The sequence below is a fragment of the Lactuca sativa genome, chromosome 6, assembly GCF_002870075.4.
Source record: "Lactuca sativa cultivar Salinas chromosome 6, Lsat_Salinas_v11, whole genome shotgun sequence".
Classification (NCBI taxonomy): Eukaryota; Viridiplantae; Streptophyta; class Magnoliopsida; order Asterales; family Asteraceae; genus Lactuca; species Lactuca sativa.
In genome coordinates this window covers 200969586-200992142 of record NC_056628.2, presented here as the reverse complement: position 1 = coordinate 200992142, position 22557 = coordinate 200969586, and the positions used below count along the sequence as shown (strand labels likewise).

General features: G+C 35.3%; 1 protein-coding gene and 1 long non-coding RNA gene across 4 annotated transcripts; both read right to left on the bottom strand.

Annotated features, from left to right (window-relative positions):
• Positions 1–8144: 8144 nt before the first annotated feature.
• Positions 8145–8912, bottom strand: LOC111914134 (root allergen protein). The gene is made up of 2 exons (XM_023909879.3): positions 8684–8912; positions 8145–8559 (listed from the first exon to the last, which is right to left on the bottom strand). The coding sequence occupies exons 1-2, from the start codon at positions 8862–8864 to the stop codon at positions 8264–8266; spliced, it is 477 nt and encodes a 158-aa protein (XP_023765647.1). The 5' UTR covers positions 8865–8912; the 3' UTR covers positions 8145–8263.
• A 2973-nt stretch (positions 8913–11885) lies between these two features.
• LOC111914071 (uncharacterized) lies at positions 11886–17211 on the bottom strand. Of its 3 annotated transcripts, XR_008224650.1 has the most exons (13): positions 16855–17211; positions 16571–16746; positions 16393–16481; positions 16219–16278; positions 16049–16111; positions 14822–14886; positions 14597–14677; positions 13046–13366; positions 12824–12978; positions 12633–12739; positions 12494–12562; positions 12346–12415; positions 11886–12087 (listed from the first exon to the last, which is right to left on the bottom strand). It is a non-coding gene; the product is annotated as an uncharacterized LOC111914071 (long non-coding RNA). The 3 variants fall into 3 exon arrangements; XR_006184036.1 differs by having other exon boundaries at positions 16393–16746; XR_008224651.1 differs by having other exon boundaries at positions 13046–13107; positions 16393–16746.
• Between the last annotated feature and the right edge of the window lie 5346 nt (positions 17212–22557).

Here is a 22557-nt window from a genome sequence, read left to right as displayed (position 1 = left end):
GGACGGACAGAGCGAGCGGACGATTCAGACGCTTGAGGATATGCTCCGAGCATGTGTTTTGGATTTTGGAGGGAGTTGGGACACCTATCTACCCTTGGCAGAGTTTTCGTACAACAACAGCCATCATTCGAGCATTGGTATGCCACCTTTTGAGCTGTTGTATGGGAGGAGGTGTCGCACCCCCATCTGCTGGGGAGAGGTGGGGCAACGGGTAATGGGTAGCACAGAGATTGTACTCCAGACGACCGAGCAAATACAACAGGTCAGGCAGAGATTGTTGACCGCGCAGAGTCGCCAGAAGAGTTATGCGGAAAGGCGTCGATCCGAGCTCGAATTTCAGGTTGGTGACCTTGTGCTCCTAAAGGTCTCTCCTTGGAAAGGAGTGATACAATTCAGGAAGAGGGGCAAGTTGGGACCCCGATACATTGGACCCTTCAGGGTAAATGCTAGGGTAGGCAGGGTAGCCTACCGGTTGGATCTACCTGCTGAATTGGGACAGATGTACGACACCTTTCATGTTTCTCAGTTGAGGAAATGCATTTCCGACGAGTCAGCCGTGGTGCCTTTGGATGATATTCAGGTGGATGCAGGCCTGAATTATGTGGAGAGGCCAGTGGCGATCAGCAATCGAAGGGTTAAGGTTCTGAGGAATAAGGAAGTACCCTTGGTACAAGTGTAGTGGCAACATCGGAAGGGGTCCGAGCTGACATGGGAGCCCGAGGCTGAGATGCGGGATTAGTATTCGGAGTTGTTTTTGGTATGGGACTTCGGGGACGAAGTCTGGTTCTAGTGGGGGAGAATTGTAACAGCCCGAAAACCAGGTACCTTTCTATTTATCCCTTCATCTTTGTTATGTTCTCTTTTTAGGGTTGCATGATTAGAGAGTACGTTGGGCGTACAAGGAGTACGCTGCGCGTACTCGTGCACTTCATTTGGACGCGTTCACCCTCAGGTACGCTGGGCGTACCCAAGGTTACGCGGGGCGTAACCGGTCCAGACCTAAAAACCCTAATTCATTTGGAGGGCTATAAAAGGAATGTGTGGCTCGACTTCTCAGCCACCATCCCTCAGAAAGAAACCCTAAAGAGAGTGTGTAACCGTTCTTAGGCCATTTGTGAGTATTCTAAGCTTGGTGGTGCCATTTCAAGGTAGCAAGGGAGAAGAGGATCTCATTGGGAAGGCTAGAAGTGGTACTCAAGTGTAGATATGAGCTTAGCAAAGGTTGAGGCTTGATTTCAAGGTAAAAAGCTCGGATCTTGTCTTATAGTTCTTGTAATATGCTTTATGTACCATTTTCTAGGGTTTTAGTCCCAAAGGTGGAGACTTTTGAGCAAATGGTCTCCATAAGCTTAGATCCTTCGTATTTCTGGTCTATTTGAGTTGTAGACTCATAAAAATGCAATCTTGGTCGTGAACGTTGCACCATGCATGAGATCTAGGTCCTTGAGTTGGAATAGAATGATGTTATGAAGTGTTGGAGCCTTTACAGCCATGCCAAGGCTTAAAGGTCTCGACTTTATGGGTTTAGACGCATAAGCAGAGCCGGATCTAGAAGTTGGAGTAATGGCTTAACCGATTAAGACCAGAAATGGAGTATGTTAGATTCTGATGATTACGTTGGGCGTAACTTCCAGTACGCGTAGCGTACTCGGTGGAGACCCCGATCCATGGGTTGGCGATGTACGCCCCGCGTACTCATAAGGTTGACTTTTGTTGACTTTTAGGGTTTTGGTCAACATAAAGACTTTGGGTCAAGGAAGGGTAAAATGGTCTTTTACCCTCTGAGGAATGGTGTTAAGAGGTAAAAGTTTTGTTATGAAAGTCCTTGAGTATTAAAATGATATTTTTATGATTAGGCGAGGTAGAGTCGTCGTTGGATTTTGGGAGATAGCGAGTACGCGAGATCTTAGACTTTCCACGAGGTGAGTCTTCTCACTATACGTTACTTTGAGTGGTATTCTGAGTTGACCAGAGGGCCTTATGTGCTATGTATGAGATTATGTGTTATATCTGAGATTACATGTTATGTGTTATTTGTATGCTGTATGACTATATAGACCGGACCGGAGGGTCCAACGATTCAGACTGGGCCAGAGGGCCCAATGAGCTATGACCGGACCGGAGGGTCCGACGAGCTGTGGGACTGGAGGGTCCCGCTGAGACATCTTGACCGGAGGGTCCGGTTAGCCTCGAGTGGCGTATTTGTGGTATGTGGTATTTTGGGGAACTCGCTAAGCATTATGCTTATAGTTGTTGTGTTGATGTCTCAGGTACCAGCAAGGACCGTGGGAAGGCGACGGCTTGACTCGTACACACTCACACCGATGGAGTTCAAATTTAAGAGATCTTGGGAATTTGTTTTGAAAACACTGTTGTTTCGGATTTGAAATTATGATATGATATACATTTTGTGGTTGTAAAAATTAAAAAAATTTAATCAGAAATTTTACGTTGTTACACCATTCCAGGACTCACTGTTGAGTAATACAATGCCTTCTTGAAACATTTTGAATGTGGAACCAACACAGGTGATGAAGGGAAGCAATGAGTACTGAACATGACAGGTAGATTTAATAATAAGGTTGATTGGATTATTGATTCATGGGCCACCGACCACACAACCTATCTGAGTAATATTCTTGTTAACAAAAGAAAAGACCCACTTGAAATGCCTGTGATTATTCCTAATGGAGATACCATCCAGGTTGAGGGTAAGGGTGATTACACTCTACGGCGAGGCACCAAAATTGAATGGATATTACAGGTTCTGAACTTTACTTGCAATATCTTATTCGTTAGATGATTAACAAAAATTCTTTAATGTTCTGTGACATTTTTTCTAGATTTTTGTGTAATGCATGGTCTTCGTTCGAGGAACTTGATTGGTGCGGGTAAGTGCAAGGGAGGTCTATACCGAATGGGGATGTTTGGAGGAAGTAAAACTATGGTGGTTACTATTGAAAGATGGCATAAGAGGCTAGGTCACACATCTCAAGAAAAACTAGCTAAAGTCGAGTTTCTCAAAGGTGTTTCTTTTAACCTTAGAAATAGTGTTTGTGATTCTTGTTCCCAGGCTAAACATACGAGATCTCCTTTTTCGTTAAGTGAAATTAAAACCAAAGAATGTTTTGAGTTATTACATTGTGATATATGGGGAAAATATTGTATTCCTTCATTTTCTGGAGCAAAGTATATTTTAACTGTTGTGGATGATTTCGGTAGAAATGTTTATATTTTTCTCCTTAATTATAAAAGTGATACTAGTACTTGTTTGGTGAATTTTTTGCAAAACGATTGAAAAGCAGTTCAGCAAAACCATCAAAAGAATAAGATGTGACAATGGTGGGGAATTTGCATCAAGTCTTATGTTGAATTTTTACACCAAGCAAGGCAATTTGTTAGAAACCACATGTCCTCATACGTCTCAACAAAATGGGGTTGTTGAGCACAAGCATCAGCACTTACTTGACACTGCTCGAGCTCTATGTTTCGAAGCTAATTTTCCAAAGCGTTTTTGGGGGGAATGAACGGCTACATATATTATTAACCGATTACCCTCTAAAACTCCTGGTGATAAAACTCCATATGAATTGCTATACGATCAAAAACACGAATATGATCACATGAGGGTCTTAGGCTGTCTTACTTACTTTTGGAGTATCAAAACAAAGGGTGACAAACTGGAAGCAAGGGGGAGGCCTGGAATATTCCTTGATTAACCTCAAGGAATAAAAGGCTACAACATATTTGATATTAATAGCAAGAAAATTGTGGTGTCACTAGATGTAAAGTTCCATGAAAGCACTTTTATTTTTGCAGTTCAAACCCAAGCTTCAAAAGAAGATTTTGACATCTTTATTCCCATACAATCCTACAGTATTGAAGGGCCAAATCATGAGTAGATTACCAAACATAATGAGGTAGAAGATAATGGGCCTGACTCTAGCCTACAAAACTTGGGTGGACACATAATGGATAATGATGGGAGTGCTCCTGATACTAGTCATGAAGAGATACCTCCTCAAAATCTTGAAACACACACTGATCTGGGATATTTCGACCAAAGAGGGACCAGACGCAACCCAAACGCCTGAATGATTTCATTGTTGAACTTCCCCCTTCGGTTGACCATGCACATACCACATCAACTCAAGGCGCCTCAACCGTACATCCAATTACCAACTATCTTTCTTATAGTATTTTGCTAATACTCACAAAACCTTTCTTGGTGGCCATCACCACCACTGATGAGCCCAAAACCTTTAAACAAGGCACGCAAGACCAAAATTGTATTGAAGCGATGAAAAAGGAGATTCAAGCTCTTGAAAAAACAACACATGGACTATTGAGTCTTTGTCAGAGGGAAAACGATCCATTGACTCTAAATGGGTTTACAAGATCAAATACAAGCCAAATGGGGATATCAAAACATATAAAGCGAGACTCATCACAAAAGGGTTCATTCAAATCGAAGTAGAAGACTTTCATAACACTTTTGCATCGGTGGCTAAATTAGCTACAGTTCGAACGTTATTATTTGTAGCTACTAAAAACAATTGGATCATCCACCAGCTCAATGTCAACAACTCTTTTCTTCATGGTTATCTTGATGAAGAAGTATACATGACGATTTCGCAAGGTTTTTCCACAAAGAAAGAAGATCATGTTTGCCGACAACAAACATCTCTCTCTAAGGTATCAAACAAGCCTCTCGAAACTATTATCAAAAATTTACTTCTGCTCTTCTCAGTCTTGGCTTCACATAATCCAAAGCAGATCCTTCCCTTTTTCTCTACAAAAATTACGATACTTTCCTTTCTATTCTCATATACGTTGATGACGTCATCATTGTTGGAAACAATTCTAAGAAGATACATGAAGTCAAACAATGTTTATATGACAGATTCAGCATCAAAGATCTTGGAGAACTGAAATATTTTCTTGAGATAGAGGTGGCCCGGATCACTTGTGGTCTTGTTTTAAGTCAACGGAATTACATTCTTGATATTTTAAACGACAGTGGCATGGAAGGTTGTCGCCCGAGTTCATTTCCTATTAAACAAAATCTCAAGCTCGTTACGAATGACCAAGAACACAAGGTTGATGATAGTACCTATCAACGCCTCTTTGGGTGTCTTCTTCACCTCCAGGGTACTCATATATCTAGACATATCATACTCGGTTAATACTCTTAGTCAATTTGTCTCGGATCCCCGTTAGAATCATTTGAATGCCGTGTTTAGAGTTCTTTGATATCTCAAGGCCAATCCCGGTCTGGACATACTTTTATCGAAAGTGGGTGGCATAAATTTGGTTACATGTGTTAATTCAGACTGGCTTGGTTGTCCTCTTACTAGGTGTTTCTCGAACCGGTTACCTGGTCCTTCTCGGTGGTGCCCCCAACTCATGAAAAACCAAAAGGCATTCCGTTGTCTCATGCTCATCCATTGAAGCTGATAGCGTGCCATGTTTGCAACTGTTAGTGAAATCATCTGGTTGCGATGGCTTTTACTATAGTTGGGTCTTTCACAACTTGGCTTTACTACTTTTTTCTGTGACAACCTAGAAGCTCGACATATTGCCAACAATCTGGTTTTTCTTGAACGTACTAACCATGTTGAAATGGACTGTTTCTTTGTTCGTGAACGTGTTGAATCGAAGGAAATTTACCCTATGATGATCGACTTAAAACTTCAACTTTTTGATCTCCTCACAAAGGGGCTTGGAGCTTCGGAGCTTCGTTTCTTACTTGATAAGCTGGGCGTTGTCAATTTACACGCCTTAACCTAAGGGAAAGTATTGGTTTTCTTATATCCTCTCCATATTGATCTCCTGTTTTAGTGGACTTTCTCTTGTTTTATTGCTTTCTCGTTTCTATATATTGTTGCCCCTTTTTCTCCTTGTAATTTTGAATCAAGATAATCAATATCAATTCTTATCTTGAATTTATAAGGTGTGTTTTAAATGATTAGATTTCTTTCTTTCTCCGATTTCGGTTATTGGGTGTTGCGACCACCTTATCTCTCATTGTCTCTCGTCGATCGCTTTGATTTCCAGGGCGGTTCCATAGAATTGAATAGTAGTTATTATCAGTTATTTTGTTGCGTAGAAATCGGCCGCCATACCTGTCATGCGTCTACTCTATCTTTCCCATTGATCGTCAGACGTCTTTCCACTGGAGAGTTTAAAGTTGTAACATCCCAAAAAATATAAATAGATTTTTCAATTTTAAAATATAATAATCAATTAACCTTTTCTTAAAAAAAAAAAAACGTTGACTATTGTTTGATTGATTGAATCCATACATTATCGGAGTTAAATTTACAAAACCGCGGAAAAAAATATCTTGGATACGTGTTTACAGTATCGATGAACTCTTCTCACAAGCGACTTGCAAAATGTTTATTCCACAACCATAAGCATAAAGCTTATGAGTTCCTCGGTATATCACATATTCCGCCATTCATAAAATGCATCCATAAAAAATCTCAACTCTAGAGTCAAGTAAATAAAACTCCTATCCACATATATGTATCATATACAATGGGCCCAACCCAACTTGTAAGGACCTAAATTTACGTTCGTTAGTGATGTTAGCTTTCGTATAACGGATATTTATTTTCATAGGATTATTCCGGTTTAAAGGTAATATAATGAAATAAATAAAATAAAAATGACATTATTTAATATTTGAATGAATTATAAAATAGTTAAGAGGAAATAATTCAAATTAAATGACTTTGTGGAAAAATAAGGAAAATATAGTTCATTAAATAGTCTATAAATGATGTAGAGGGGTTAAAATGTTAATAAAACTAACTTAAATTGTTATGTATCTAGGTTTGGGGTGGGGAGTGTGCAAAATCAAAATTGGAGAGATTTGTTTGCAATGGCGTGCATAACCACCATGAACTTCTATCTACATGATTTCTTCAATGCATCGGTTTCCTCTCTTGGGACTATTATGTGTGTACTAGAGCCTAATCAATAAACTGGTGTTGCAGCTGTTGTGTGTCGAGCAAGGAGAAAAGAAAAAAAAACACTGATTGGTTGGTGTGAGAACGAAGAAACAACGACGAATGAAAGAGGGATGGTGAGCGGGAGCTAACCACGCAAGGTAGGGGGAGACGGTATTGACAGGTTCTTTAAATTGAATTTGTAAATCGGTCATTTCAATTCGTAAGTCTTGACTCTTCATTCTATTATGAACTTGGATCGATAGTATCTTATTCAATCGGTTACTATTCATAAGTACGTTCCCTTTTATGTATACATAACGAATGATATTCTTATGTTGTACTTGTAGATGATGAAACAAATATTATAATTTAATAGTTAAATCAAACATATATTATTGTAATAAATAAATAAATATTATTGTAATAATATCATATGTTCATGATGATACAACATATTATTATCCTTTATTGTGAAGGTTGGCGTGAAAATTTTATTGTTCTCAATTTAAAGGATAATTAGAAATTTGATTACCCATGGATATTTGTTGGAATAAAGATGTGTCGATTATTTGTTGGTAAACAGATCTCATATGTTGTAAATATTTAGGTCCCTAGTTGCTCAGAAATTGTCACAAAGAGCCATCTAATATTTGTCACTAACACGATCCAACACAAAATCTTTAAGTTCGGAATCCGAAAAAAGAAAACTAAAAATCATTATTGGAACCCTTTGAGACGAGAATTGTTTGGTCGGGTGTCTCGAGCATCAGTGCTTAATGGGCATAGAGCTATGGACGCCCCTGCCGAGCCAACCACAGACAACATTTATGATGTCAAAATTAGACTAACAATTTATAAAATGCTTATTGATCAATAAATTATAGTAGGACGAAGTAATTGAAACAATGAATAAGGAATCTAATAATATGAATCAATACGTAGCCTTCTAGTTATTGTAATGAGTTTTTCCAGTAAAATATTTATTCTCTACCAAGTTATTACTTTAAAAAATGCCTTATATTTTAGCATTTCATGTTTTCCTTCTCGATTCAGGTTTTACTTCTTGTTGTATCTAATAATATTATAGGTCTTCATGAAACATTATTAACTGACAACCAATATCTAATTTTTATCATCACACCTGTAAAAAAGACAAACCAAATTAACGATGACATGATCACCAACGACAAAAACAGACAAGTATCCATTTATTTAGGTGACAAAGTGAAAAAACACAAGCAGCAAATCTTTTCCATTTTTAGCACACAATAATGAAATTGAAAACGATGGTTATTAAAGAAGAACTAGTAAGCTTCGGGATGTGCGATTGCATAGGCCTCTATTGCCTTAAAGGTGTTCTTGAATGCTTCTTTGGCAAAGTTAAGAATTTCTTCAGATAGTTGGGCATCAGGTTTGCAATTAAACTCGGTCGTGTGCTTGTACACAGATCCACCATCAGCAGAAGGTACGAACTTAATATGATGAGTGGCTGAGTCAATAATACCTAACAAGGCGTCACCTTCAAAGATTGTATAGCTGACACTTAGATTGCTTATGTCTATGGCATCGACTCTATGCTTGGAATTTTTGTATGGAACACCTACACGTGTATTACATCAAACATTAGGGAACCATTTCACAAAACTATTGATATGTTATATACGATCCTTAGAGTACATGAATCATATTAAATACAAAATGTTCTTTATCTACGTAATACTTACTTTCACCGAAGGTAATGCTCTTAATGCTTCCAACACCACCATCACCTTCGATAATATTGACAGATTTGAAAGTTTGAGGGTCTACCTTAGGTGCGAGGGTGTCAAAGTCTCCATAGACCTTGAAAAGTTTAGCAGCGGGAAGAGAAGAAGTGACCTCAAGTTCAGATGTGATAACAGCCATTGTCAGCCAATTTGCAAGAGATGATAAGTAAGGAATTAAAAAGATGAATGGTTTTGTTGTGTGAGCGTGGTGGTATTTTTAAGGTTGAATAAGAAAAAAAAATTATATAAGTTTGACAATATAAAAAGATGCCGTGCCCCCAAAAAAACTAAAATATATATATATATATATATGTATGTCCATGTGATCTCGTATAAGTGGAAATATTTTTCAAACTTGTTCCATTACAAAAATAAATAAGATGCTGGGGAGATTGAGTTTATACTTATTTAATGATCCAACACATCAATTGAAATTTGAAGCCAATATATTACCTTCATTATTAAGTTAATATTTTAGGTTATTTTTAAATTTGCTATTTGGGTTTAAAGCTATTTTACATAGACTCTTTACTAATTCTCCGGTCGAATAAGGGAAAATTCTTCTTGCCCGTGATGAAACTAACATACATAAATTTTAAAAAAAAAAAAATGATTGTTATTCGTTTTTAATATAAAACACATATTTGATTCTCCACCACTTCAACACTATGACCATATTTTTATTTAATATAAAGAATTTTGGTATGATAACTTGATTCTCCACGCCTTCTCTACTTACTTTTAAATCACTTTAAGTGATATACTAAACCAATATTATGACTGTTCACTATTCGGATAAAACCGAATTATCCAATTGGACAATTTGGATTGGACAATTTGGTTCGGATATTCAGATTTTTGGATTGGTTTTCAACAAAACCGAATTATTATTTTGGATTTCGTATTGGTTTTGGTTTATAAAATAAGAACCGAATAGTCCAAAAAAACCGAATAAACATTTAATTTTTATCTATCTATATATATATATATATATATATATATATATATATATATATATATATATATATATATATATATATATATATATACAGTTTTTTTATTAATTTTGTAATTTATTTTTTCAAATAGGAACGTTTCACCCGATAAAGAAACATTAATATGCATTTTCGCTCAAAAGTTTTCTATCTATAAAATATTTAACTATAATATATCTTCTTATTAGTTGTTTATAAATTTCAAATCATAACTAAGTAACTTATTTTTGCTTCTTGTGTAAAACTTAGTAATATTATAATTATTTGTCGTTTTAAAATGTTTCGGTTTTTGAAAACCGAATTATAAAAACCGATCCAATTGAACTGTAATTGGATCGGATCAGATTGGATTTAAATTTAGTTTGGACTATTCGGATCCATGTTTTGAAAACCGAAATCAATTTGGATTCACTTGATTGGATCGGATCAAACCGATCCATCCAAACGAACACCCCTAACCAACATCAACATAATCAACGTTGTAAAGATAATTACATTATGACATGTGTGTTATAACACACACGGTTGATAGTAAAAAAATGATGTAACAAAAATATTAGGGTAAATTACGCCAATCATCCTTCGTGCATATGTCAAAATGCACGTTTAGTCCCTATTTTCAAAAATTAACTTGGACCATCCCTTGTTTGTTTAAATCTTGCATGCTTCATCCCTGATACACGGTTTTGTTTCGATCTTAGTCCATGTCAGATTTGAAATGACCATAATGCCCTTTGTATATTTCCTTTTCAATTAATTTAATGTTTTATTATTATTATTATTATTATTATTATTATTATTATTATTATTATTATTATTATTATTATTATTACTATTATTATTATTATTATTAATTATAAAAAAAATATGGACCCACATAATACACAAACCCAATCCCACCCCACTCTTCCTAGATCTATCTTCTTCATCCTCTTCTAAACTCTTGATAAAACCTTAAAATCACTCTTAAGTCACCGCCAATGGATAATCTCTCCAGCAAACCCTCTCTCCTCTTCATTCCGTTGATCCTACTCCTATCATCATCTCCGACCACCCAAAATTCCACCTTTCATCTCTGGTTTCCGAATCTTAAATTTGTAACTCAGATGGTTTTAGAAATTGAGAAAGAGAGAGAGTGAGACGGGAAGAAGATTGGCAAAGAAGGAGGAAGGGTAGCAACATAACTGTTGCTGGTGATGGTGGTTTAATTCACCCGATCAGGTTACTTGTTCTCAATCGATCCATGTAATTTGTGGAGAATATATGGATATTTTTGAATCGCCACCTAGGGTTTTAAACCACCGCCTAGGATGTTAAATCGAGCTCCACTATCGCCATCGTTTACAAATCTTCACATGTGTGTTACCATCGTCATCGTCACTTGTGCGCCACCTCGGGGTTCCTCTGTTTGAAAACCTAGATCTGAAGTAATGGTCTTCTGTGCGAGAGAGATAGAATGGGAGATGTAAGTATGAGATCAGAAGAGGGGAAAGAGGAGACGAGAGTAAAATAAAGATTGAAATTGGCTGGTATCTTGGAGTCGATTTCCTCTGTTTGAAACCGAAGATGTCTGGGAGTTGTCGGAGCAGTGGAGTCCGTCGATGTGGGTGGTCTGGAGAAGAAGAAGAAGAAGAAGAAGTGGTGGGGGAAATGAGTTATCAAATGTACTGACCCATTTCTTTTTTAAATGCAATAACAATTATTTTTTTATAATAAACAAATTAATGAATAATTAATAAATAAAAAATAAATATAAATAAATCAAAAAATAAATAAATAAGGGCAAAATGGTCTTTTTATATGCGGAGGGACTAAGCATGCAAGAAAAACAAACCTAGGGACTATCCGAGTTAATTTTTGAAAATAAGGACTAAACGTGCTTTTTGGCATATACACGAGGGACGATTGGTGTAATATACCTAAAATATGACTTTATTTAATCATAGTTGCTAGCAAATATTTATATATAATATTTTAATATAAACTAGAAAAGTGTCCCACCGCTTTGCGAGGGTCAGAAGCCTTCAATGTCATTTTTCCGGAATCATTCAATGTTGGTTTTTTGTTATAGTTAAATGGTACTGCATTTAATATTTATTAGCTTAATAACCATGTTTTGTCAACTGCAGAGTAAAAACTCTATTTCTTTTCAAAAGAATCCGGAAACCAAATTTAAAGCCTACCATACCATATCAAAAATATAGTATACACAAATAGTAATGAAAAACATAAATAAAAAAAAAAAAAAACTATAGTCGCTTAGCAGTTCATGAATGAGCAAATAAATTTGCTCTCCAATCGATTCAACATTTCTTTACCCTTATGAGAAAATTCACGACCACCCTCTTTTACAACCTCTCCTTAACCCTACACAAAAATATACTATTAACCGAAAGAAAGTACAATTACCGCATTAAACATCATTTTGAAGTATTCTTTATATATGGTGCAAATTCGCCAATCAATTATCGTTATTACTTTTATTTTAACAAAATTGTCATTAAAATTACATAATAAAAAATGTACACGATAACCTCCACCAGCCAACAAACGGAATTCTTACACAGTAAAAAATGTACACGATAAACTTCATTCATAAATTTGAAAAAAAAACGGAATTCTTACCGTGTTGCTGGAAGGATCGATTGATACCTTTACCTGCTGATGAAATCACTGATAACATGTACACGATAACCTACACCAGCCAACAAACATACATTTTTGTTAAGGTTATTTTAGTAGAAAAATCAATAAATGAAGTAAGAAAACTAACATCTTTGGTTTGACCCAATCGATGAGCCCTGTCCATAGCTCTCGTAAATGAAGAGTTGGGTTCCAATTACTTTCATAAAAAATGACTATGTCAGCAAAAGAAAAGAATAACAATAATAATTTAGTTGATGATGCTATACCTCGATAATATTCAACATCGTGGTCATATGTGCAAACAGGACAACACGATGATTTCCAGTACACGACCGCTTCAACAATATATCAACTGTTGAAGCTCCCCTAAGTCCTAATGACGATACCATCAATTCAAATTAGAAAAAGGGAAAATTGCAATAAATACCTTCTTTATACACATCAATGTTGAGATTACCAACGCATCAAAAGGATCATCTGTAGGTCCCGTTGCAAGGCTTCGCTTAAGAACATTTATTTCTAACTTCGATGACATTAATAACATTGTTGTAACTGCTCTAACTTTTCCCTTTTCAATACTATTGTACTCATCGTCATCATCCATTATCTCATCTGAAAACCACCAAGATGTGAATCAACAACTGGAATACAAACCCTTTTCGAATTCTTTGAAACTTACAACTGATATGGCCTGGGAAGCGTCAAAGAAGGAGAGAGCAGGCAGATGTGGTGGAGCAGAATCTTCTTGTATCCAACATTTGGGTGGAATGAAGTCGAAAATTGAGAGTATAAAATCAGTTTCATTGAGATCGATTTGGTATAAATGTCACTCTAAACGTTTGATTAGATGACACTGGAGGTGGGAGGAGACGGTAAGGAGGAAACCGACTCATGATATCGGAAGCTATGATGCCTTCAGATAAGCAATCAAGACGATAAAATAGTCGGAGTTGGTGGTCATAATCATGGAATTTCCATGTCATGAACAAGGACAAATTTTCTGGTTCGGTATAAGAAAATGTCAATTTGATAGCATGGGAAATAACAACCAACTATATCTTTTAGCAATAATGGCATTCTTTGGTAATGTATGTACTCCAAAAAGAAAAATAAATGATAGGGTCAGTCAATATGTCCACTAAACATAAAAGTTAAAAATAAAACTTCAAAAAAATGTTACATATATTCAGGTGAAAAAAAGTATATACATTTACTTTCTACACATTAATTTAAGAATATAACATGGAAAAAGGTGAAAATAAAAGCCAAACAAAAACCACCAGCAAAAGTACCTAGCCCATGACTCCATTTCTTGAGTTAAAGTCCACACATCTACTCATATATATATATATATATATATATATATATATATATATATATATATATATATATATATATATATATATATAGGGACAAGTGAATATACCCTTAAGGGTATATAAGTTTAGGTACCCAAACTCACTATAATTAGTTGTTTTGTTTGATATATCCATTATAATGTTATTAAACTTCAACCTTAACTTGATTTACTTTGAAGATTTTCGAAATTGCACTATTGTTTTCCTCTTATATCACTTCTTTTTGCCGAACACCTATTAGGCTATATATATTAGAGTTGAAAATGAAAATTATGTAAGAGGAAGATAAATGTGAAATTTATAAAAAACTTAGAAGTAAATCAAGTTAGAAGTTGAATTATAAGAACATTGGACAATTACAATGTACACATATGATACAAAACAACATAGTATGGTGAGTTTGGGTACCTAAGCTTATATACCCTTAAGGGTATATTCACTTTTCCCATATATATATATATATATATATATATATATATATATATATATATATATATATATATATATATATATATATATTATCACAAGGAAAAAACTTATGAAAATCAAAACATATTAACGTAATGTTAAGAAAAAGCAATTTAGTATGTTTAAAGTAGATAAATGTATAAACGATAATTGCAACCACTTTTATTCGAGGGTACACTTTCATGTAAGAATGAACATGTTGTTCCCTCATCCTTACTTTTAAACTCGACTATTACATTCAACTTTCTAAGTAGATATTGATTTGTAACAAATTTAATATATACATACAATATGCACTTTTCTTTCAAATTCTGCATTTTTTTAATCAAATATTGTTCAAATATTATTTGTGAAAACAACCGATGGAGAAAAAAAAATGAAGAAACATGGGTTAAGGACATTACCTTTTGCATTAAAGGTAAGAAGAAACTGGCTTTATTGCATCACTTCCATTTGGTGGCATAATGGTTGTCATACCTGATATACTATAAAAATGGAAAATAAAAACACAAACAAATAAATTTAGTCATCAGGAACGATTTTGAAGCCTATGATTGATAATAAAACTGAATGATACGCGAAAATTTGGTTGACAAGCTCATCTCGGAACTCGTTTGATTCAAGTGTACCTCCTCGTGTCTTCTGAGTCAACATCTTCAGCTGGTTCACAAGAAAACACCCACCGAGGAACATACTGATCCAATAAACCCTCAATTAGACCTTCTAATTGTGTAAATGCAGGCTACTGAGCTATCAAAGCATTCTTTAAAGTAATATAAGATGTAGAAAGTAAAATTATAGGAAAAAAATCAGAAAAACTACGTGATCTGATATTGATGGAGGGAAAATACAGATGTCCACCTGTTTAAAAACGTAGTAAAAAAATGAATGTACATTGGTATCTTGATGCTTAAAATGATAACAGGTCAGTAAAAAAAGTACCTTAATAACACTCTAAACCATAAGTTATACACAACCCTAAGAATATTCTCTGAGGAGTTATTATCAAAATTTATATATTTTATACTTTACTACATCATGCCTATGATTTTCTACAGCCTTTTCAAGTGCTTGTTCATCCGAACTTAAGCATATAATATTATCTTTTTCAACTTTGAATGCATTCTTCAATCCACCTTTGGGTTTGCAAGCATGAATAATAATTAGCTGCTTGTAAACCGAAGACCATCTATAGTGTGCATGGTGTAAAAGCATTTCAAGTGTATCAACCAAACCAACCACCTAATGTAAGGTATTGTTATATTAACTAAGAAAAGTCAGGAAATTGAGTAAATAAGATACAATTTTCAACTTCATATTTTATGGGGAGGGAAATTTGTGTAGAAGTTTTGATCCTTCATTTAGGAAATGTGGAGCCAAAATCTATATAATATTATCCAAGATATATATTGGACAGCAAATGGCAACTGCTTTGTAGATAGAAATGACAGATTTGGATAGAAGTTTTGATCCTTCATTTAGGAAACATATGCAAATTCATGACAGAAACATATGCAAATCAAGTTTGTAAAAATACCAATTTTGCACATGCCTAAAAGAAATCCTAAACATTCAAAGTTCCTAAACATCTAGAAATCAATTGGAACCAACTCCATTTCCTTCTTTAAAATACCCATCAAATTCAGTCGAATGAAATGGAATAATGCAAATACATCACATAAACATATGCAAATCTTATAAACATACAAGGAAACATTTGAAAGTGTTGAGTTACTCCAAAAAAACTAACTAAAAGGTCAGTAGAATGGTAATAGAAAGAAAACGAAAAAAAAATATAAACTTTATGAAAATTAATGGTTAAAGGTGTCCTTAGAATAAAGCTTTCGTTTACCCACCAAATATCAAAAATCCTGACTATTTCAATAACCTCAATGTTTCGTCCCTATCAGACTCTTTATCTGCAAAAAATAAATAAATAAATAAAATAAATTTTTTTGAAAGCATGTCCTGCATTTTACAGGAAAACAACAATATGTGACAATTCAAAAAGTTGAAAAATACTTACAATTAGATGTGCAAGAAGCTCTCCCAGCAATGTGGATAGATATAGGTCAAATGAAAGAACCTAAAATAGAAAACATTTACAAATCTTACAGAAATAATTAAAAAACATTTTGAAATTATGATATTCCAAATGAAATATAACAAAGTATTAAATGAGGTAAAGTAAAGTGGATACCTTAATTGGCTTAGGCATTATGTACATCGAATAGGCATGTATCTCGCAGAGTTCAACTTTATAACCGGTACAACAGTTTCTGTTGGAAGCTTAATTTTGAAGCAACAAAATACTGAAATTCAGTTCATATATAGAAATAAAAACCAATGATATACATTACACTCATCTCTCATCTTACTTCCCACCGCAAGTATAGTGCGAACCCAAGTTTCGATCAAAATCTTTCATGTAAGAATTAAGCGGAGATTCCAATGGATTGAGTTGAATTAACATGGTATCTACTAATTATAACATGATTTTTTGATTCTCAAGAAACAAAGAATTCTTCTATAATTTGTTTCCTTTGTGTAGCATCTGTTGCAGGAAGATACATAATTATATTCACTTGTCACATAAAAAACCAAGTTTAATATACTACACAATTATTTTTTAAGCATCTTTAACATGAAAAAAGAGACTTACCCATGAGAAAATATCATAATTTGATTCACTTGAAGCAGGAATCATCAAGCTTTTTCTAGGGAAAAAATGATTATACAATAAGAAAATTAGAATATGTGTACTAAATATACGATGAACAACAATATCAGAATTAGTTTGAATTACTAACTGGAAAAAACAACTTTCCTGGAGCTTTAGGGGCCATATGAATTTCATTCCTTTTTAATAAAATTCACCGTATAGCTGATTGCGCCCAAGAGGTGCTAAGTGATAATATATCGAGGAAGAAAGAATGAAGACCAATTGAAGGAAGAAATAATAGTGAAATGATATAGGTGTTTCACCTTTCTAATAGTGAATAGTTGCAATAGAAAACCTGAAAACAAAACTAAAGTAATGAAAATTAGAAAAGAATAAAGAGGAATCGCAGAAACATTAGGGTTTGCCTCAACTTTTCTACAATCTGGAAAACAAAACCAAAAAAACCCAAGTCACTTACATATGACCTTGCCATATGATGGTGGAATAGAAGCTCACTTTGCTCTTACTAATGAATCGAAACCCTTGATGAGCTTTATGATGACCGATGTCATTGACAAAATTGCAAAAATGGTCCTTTGGTTGGCAAAATTCTGTAGTTTTTGTCCAAAACGAAATGTTGGTGCACCAGTGGTCCAATTTTAGATACCTTGTGTGGTTTTGGTCCCTATGGTTGTATTTTCTTGTATTTTTGGTCTTTATCCCACCTAAGATGACTAATATGCCCCTTAAATAATTATATTTTAATTTCTTTTATTCATTTTCTTACTCTTATAATAAAATGAAAAACAAAATAAACTCATCTCTCTCTCTCTCTCTCTCTCTCTAAACAAAATAAACCCACCACAAAATAAATTTTTTTATACAAAATCGTGTTTCCTTCTTCAAATAAAGTTATCTAATGAAACACCCAAACACCCTAAAGATTTTGAGGTTGTTCTTCATTCATCTTTGATCACCTGTCAAGAACACACACCATTAGAGTGGCTGATTACTTGTGAAATCAAGAAAATTGCACCCTTTTCCCCATTTCCATTGTTGATAATTAAAACAAAGCTGAAAAAATTCTTACCTTTCTTCCTTGATTTTCGGCCTGTTTCTTCGTCCTCTGTCATGAACCACCGACTGTAGTGGTGCTTCGATGAGCCATCGAGACAACAGCCTCGCCTCTCGCACATCTCTTCTTCTCCAGTCAAAGCAAACGCCACCGAAAGACCTGCGTCGTCGTGCTTCTCATCTGAACTCTTTTCTGGCCTCCTTCCCTTCGAAACCCCTAGCCACACCGAGCTCCCTTCCTTCATATCCTTCTTCCGAGACAGAAGAGCATAAGAGCCGCTCAAGCAGCCATAGTTGCCCTCACTTCATCCTCCACTCCGGATGAGTAAAACACCAAGAGGCAGCGATTTATCGTCCCGATGAACGATGAGAGGCGATGACCTCTTGTGTGGCATGCCCATACTCACGAATTCGGCCACTAGACCATCGATCGACCTTGGGGTTGTTCCCATTCGTATTTCTTTTTCTCCATCGGACGAGGATCTTCATAATTTTCTGTATTTTAGGTGTGTATGTGTGTTTTAGAAGACAAATTTAAAGAACCCATATGAAGATTTAGTTAGAGAGAGAGAGAGAGAGAGAGAGAGACGGGATGGTGGTGGGTTTTTCTAAATAAAAATAGATAATAAAAAAATGGAAAAACAAGTTATAAGGGCAAAATGGTCTTTTTAAGTGGAAAGGGACCAAAAACAATATAAATATCCAATTTTGGACCAGTGGTGCACCAACATTTTGTTTTGGACCAAAAGCACATAAAATTGTCAACCACAAGGACCATTTTTGCAATTTTGTCGATGTCATTCAATCGTATGTTTAGGATTGGAAACCACATTTTCCACACCTTTTCTTCAAATTTGCAACTCTTTTACAAAATTAGGGGAAGCGATGAAGGGAGCAAAAATGGGTGTCAGAAATTAGAACCTGGGAAAATGGAGGGTTTTATAAAACTGAATCAGAAGAGCCCACCAACAACGGTGACATGCGATAAAGACGGTGGGTTTTTACTTTTAGAAGCCATAGAGGATTCTTCAGACGATACAAGCAGTGGAGGGAGAATAGAAGAGAGAAGGCAGATCCATGTAGGAAGTAAGAAGTGGAGGCAATGTAGAGTTAGAGTAACCCTATGATAGGTTGCTTCATCTCTGCTATCAGCAAAAAACGAAAAGAAAACATACCTATAGTGGAGATGACCGGAGATGGCGATGTGAAGTGCAGAGACAACAGGAGTGTCGATATATAACTTCCATTTGTGTAGATTGAGGATTTTAGAGATAATGGAGGGTGCAACTAAGGGAGTCGGGAAGAATCCAATGCAGAAGAAGGCGGATGGTGAAACAGTAACAATGGAGAACCGGGCAAAACGATGAAGAAAGAGATGTGTATGATTTGGAGTAAAGATAAGGAAATATGTGGAAGGATCGGCAAGTAAATACTAACCACTGCAGCACCCTGGTCAGGTATTGTTTCTAACTTTCATTTCCTTAATATATATATATATATATATATATATATATATATATATATATATATATATATATATATTAATGTGTTGTGACATTAAACTAGATACTAATAATAATAATAGTAAAAATTTGCGGGATAGCGTTTGGATGGGAAAGATAGCTTTATGGAAAGATAGAAAGGAATGTAGCTTTCTCTCTTACGGGAATGATAGAAAAAATGGTTTCTCATTTCTAGATACATTTTCTTATTAATAATAAATTGTATGGTACAATTGTTTAAAGTTTTTTGGGTACAACTGTTTAAAACTATTTCTAATTGTATGTCAAAAAAGCAAGTGAGATACGTCTTTGTGAGTATTTTATTAATAGAATAGGTAGACATGCTCCTGATTTTAAGAGATGTGCGGGATCTCTCTTAGATTTTTTTTATTATTATATTAGTTGTCTTTGGCTATAAATAGTAGATGTGGTCAGCCTTTTATTACAACTAATGTAACCGTCTGTTTTCCTTAAATAAAGACTTAAGCTTTAAACTTCTAATACTTCGTCTCATTTATTTATTTTGCCTCTTTGCATTTTTTCCGGCTCACACATTTGAACGATAATTTACCTTTAATATTGTATATAGTTACATCTTTATTTCCCAACAAGTGGTGTAAGAGGAAGGTGATTGTATGCCAAAGTATATGATAATGTTACTGATGGTAGATAAAGGTGAAGGTGTTCAAAAATCTGAGAAGAATGGTAGTGTTATGTTACACTATCCAATGCTTAAAAAATTAAATTACTCAGTATGGGCACTAAAGATGCAAGTGAATTTGCAAGAACAAGGAGTGTGGTGTGCAATTCAAGATAACGATGTAAACGAACAGAAAGATCAAATGGCTCTAGCTGCTATCTACCAAGCATTTCTAGAAGATGTGCTACTTCTATTAGCTGAGAAGGACACATCTAAAGAAGCATGGGAAACACTTAAGGTGATGCACATGGGTGCCAATTGAGTATAGAGGCTAAAGTAGAAACCTTGAGAAGTGACTTCGTGTTATCTGAATGAAAGACGGTGAATCGGTGGATGATTTTTAAATGAGATTAACTACCAATGTGACCGATATTCAATCTCTAGGTGAGAAAATTGAGGAGATTACGGTAGTGAAGAAATTTCTTCGAGTAGTCCCATCTCCATTTATGCAAATTGTGACATCTATCGAACAATTTGGAGAGTTAAAATACATGACTATGGAGGAGGTTGTGGGTCGTCTAAAATATCATGAGGAGAGGCTTCGGAGTTACGGAGTACAAGGATACGGACCTTCCTTGTTACTTACGCATGCCTTGTGGGAATCATGATCCAAGAAAACCGGCAAAGGGAGCTCGTCAAACACCTTAAAGGATAGAGGTAGTCATGGTGGTCGAGGTCAAGGAAGAGGACGAAAACGAGGGTGTGGCCGGTGAGGTGTCTATGAATCCAATGCAAAACGGAATGACCACAACAAAGATAAAAGCAAAGTAAAATGATTTAACTGTGAGAAGTTTGGTCATTATGCATCAGCGTTCCTGGAAAAGAACCACAGTGAGGAGGCGAACCTCTCACAAGCCAATGAAGAACTACCCATCTTAATGATGGCAATTAATATTGTCATATTTATACATATTTTTATGAATTATTTCCTTATATTTTAGTAGTATTTTGGACTAAATACAAGGACTTTTGGTATAAACACAAGAAGGCATTTTTGAAGAAAAGGGACCAAAATGGAAAAAACTGGAAGTTGGAGGGTGAAGTTAGAAAATAAAGACCAAAGAAGCTTCAAAAGCATGTTTCAGGGCAATAACCACGGTGCAGTAAAGTCTAGCCAACACCCGTCGTGGCGTCTGGAAGGATCTCAACTAAAGTAGATTACCTTGATGATTACAATAAGGAAATTGTTACTAGGGTGTAGCAAGCAATTGGCCATGTCATGGTGGCTAATTTATGGTAATTTTTCCTCCTAGATAAAGGACGAATTAAAATGCCACGAGGATGGGAATTTTTGGAGAGAATACTTCTAAGAAACCATAAAAGACCTGATTTTGGCCAGGAGATAGAGAGAAGAAGAATAATTTGCACGAAATAGACTCAAGCATTCAGTTGGCATGATGTTTAGTTGTATCTACTATTTGATTGGTTGCTTTTCTTTTCCAATCATGGGCTAATACCCTTAATTTTCGTTTAGTGTAGATGAACCTCAATTTACTATGAGTTAATATTAGATATATGGATTATTAATGTTGGTTTTTACTTGTGCTTGCTAGATCAATCCTATCATGTTAATGTTTCTTTCTCTATTACATTGCCTTTAAATTATGTGTAGTTAAATAGCCATTGATTGTATGTTAATGATTTTTACTTGTGCTTGCTAGATTGATCCTTCCATTTTGCAGCCTTAGGTCAACCATTGCTTCCTTGTAGTTAGTTGGCTCATCAAAATTTACCATAGTTTTATCATTGATAAATGTATCACAATATGATTTAATATGGAAGCCATAGAACGCAGGTGTCATGCTAACCCTACTAGAATGAAGAAGGGGTAACGAGTTGTCCACTGGCTCAAATGGAACTTCTTCCTTATGTTGAGTGCTAGTGTTTTATGAGCTTCCTTTATTGGATTACTCTTGAATTTCTACAAGATCAATAGTACTCTCACTGTCCTTTTTGAATTTGAGCTCTCTGTCATGAAAGACTCCTCACCACGTTCTTACTAGGTCTGTAGAACAAATATCTAAAGGAATTATGTGGGTAGCCAATGAAATAACACTTTTCGGCTCTAGGTTCAAGTTTGTCATGCGTATCTCGTCTTTAGAGTACTTCACAACCTAGACCTTGATATGTGTGAGTGAGGGAGCCTTCCTTGTCCACATCTCATGAGGTGTTTTGGCAACCCCGGACCTTGATATGTGCGAGCAAGGGAGCCTTCCCTGTCCGCATCTCATGAGGTGTTTTGGCAACCTTCTTTTTGGAACAAGATTCACGATATGGGCGACTGTCTCTAAGGAATACCCCATAAATTAATAGGAAGAGAATCTTGACTCATCATGGAAAAAACCATATCAAGCAAGGTTCAATTACGCCTCTCTGCTGCACCATTAACTTGCGGTGTTCTAGGAGGAATCAATTGTGAAATGATTC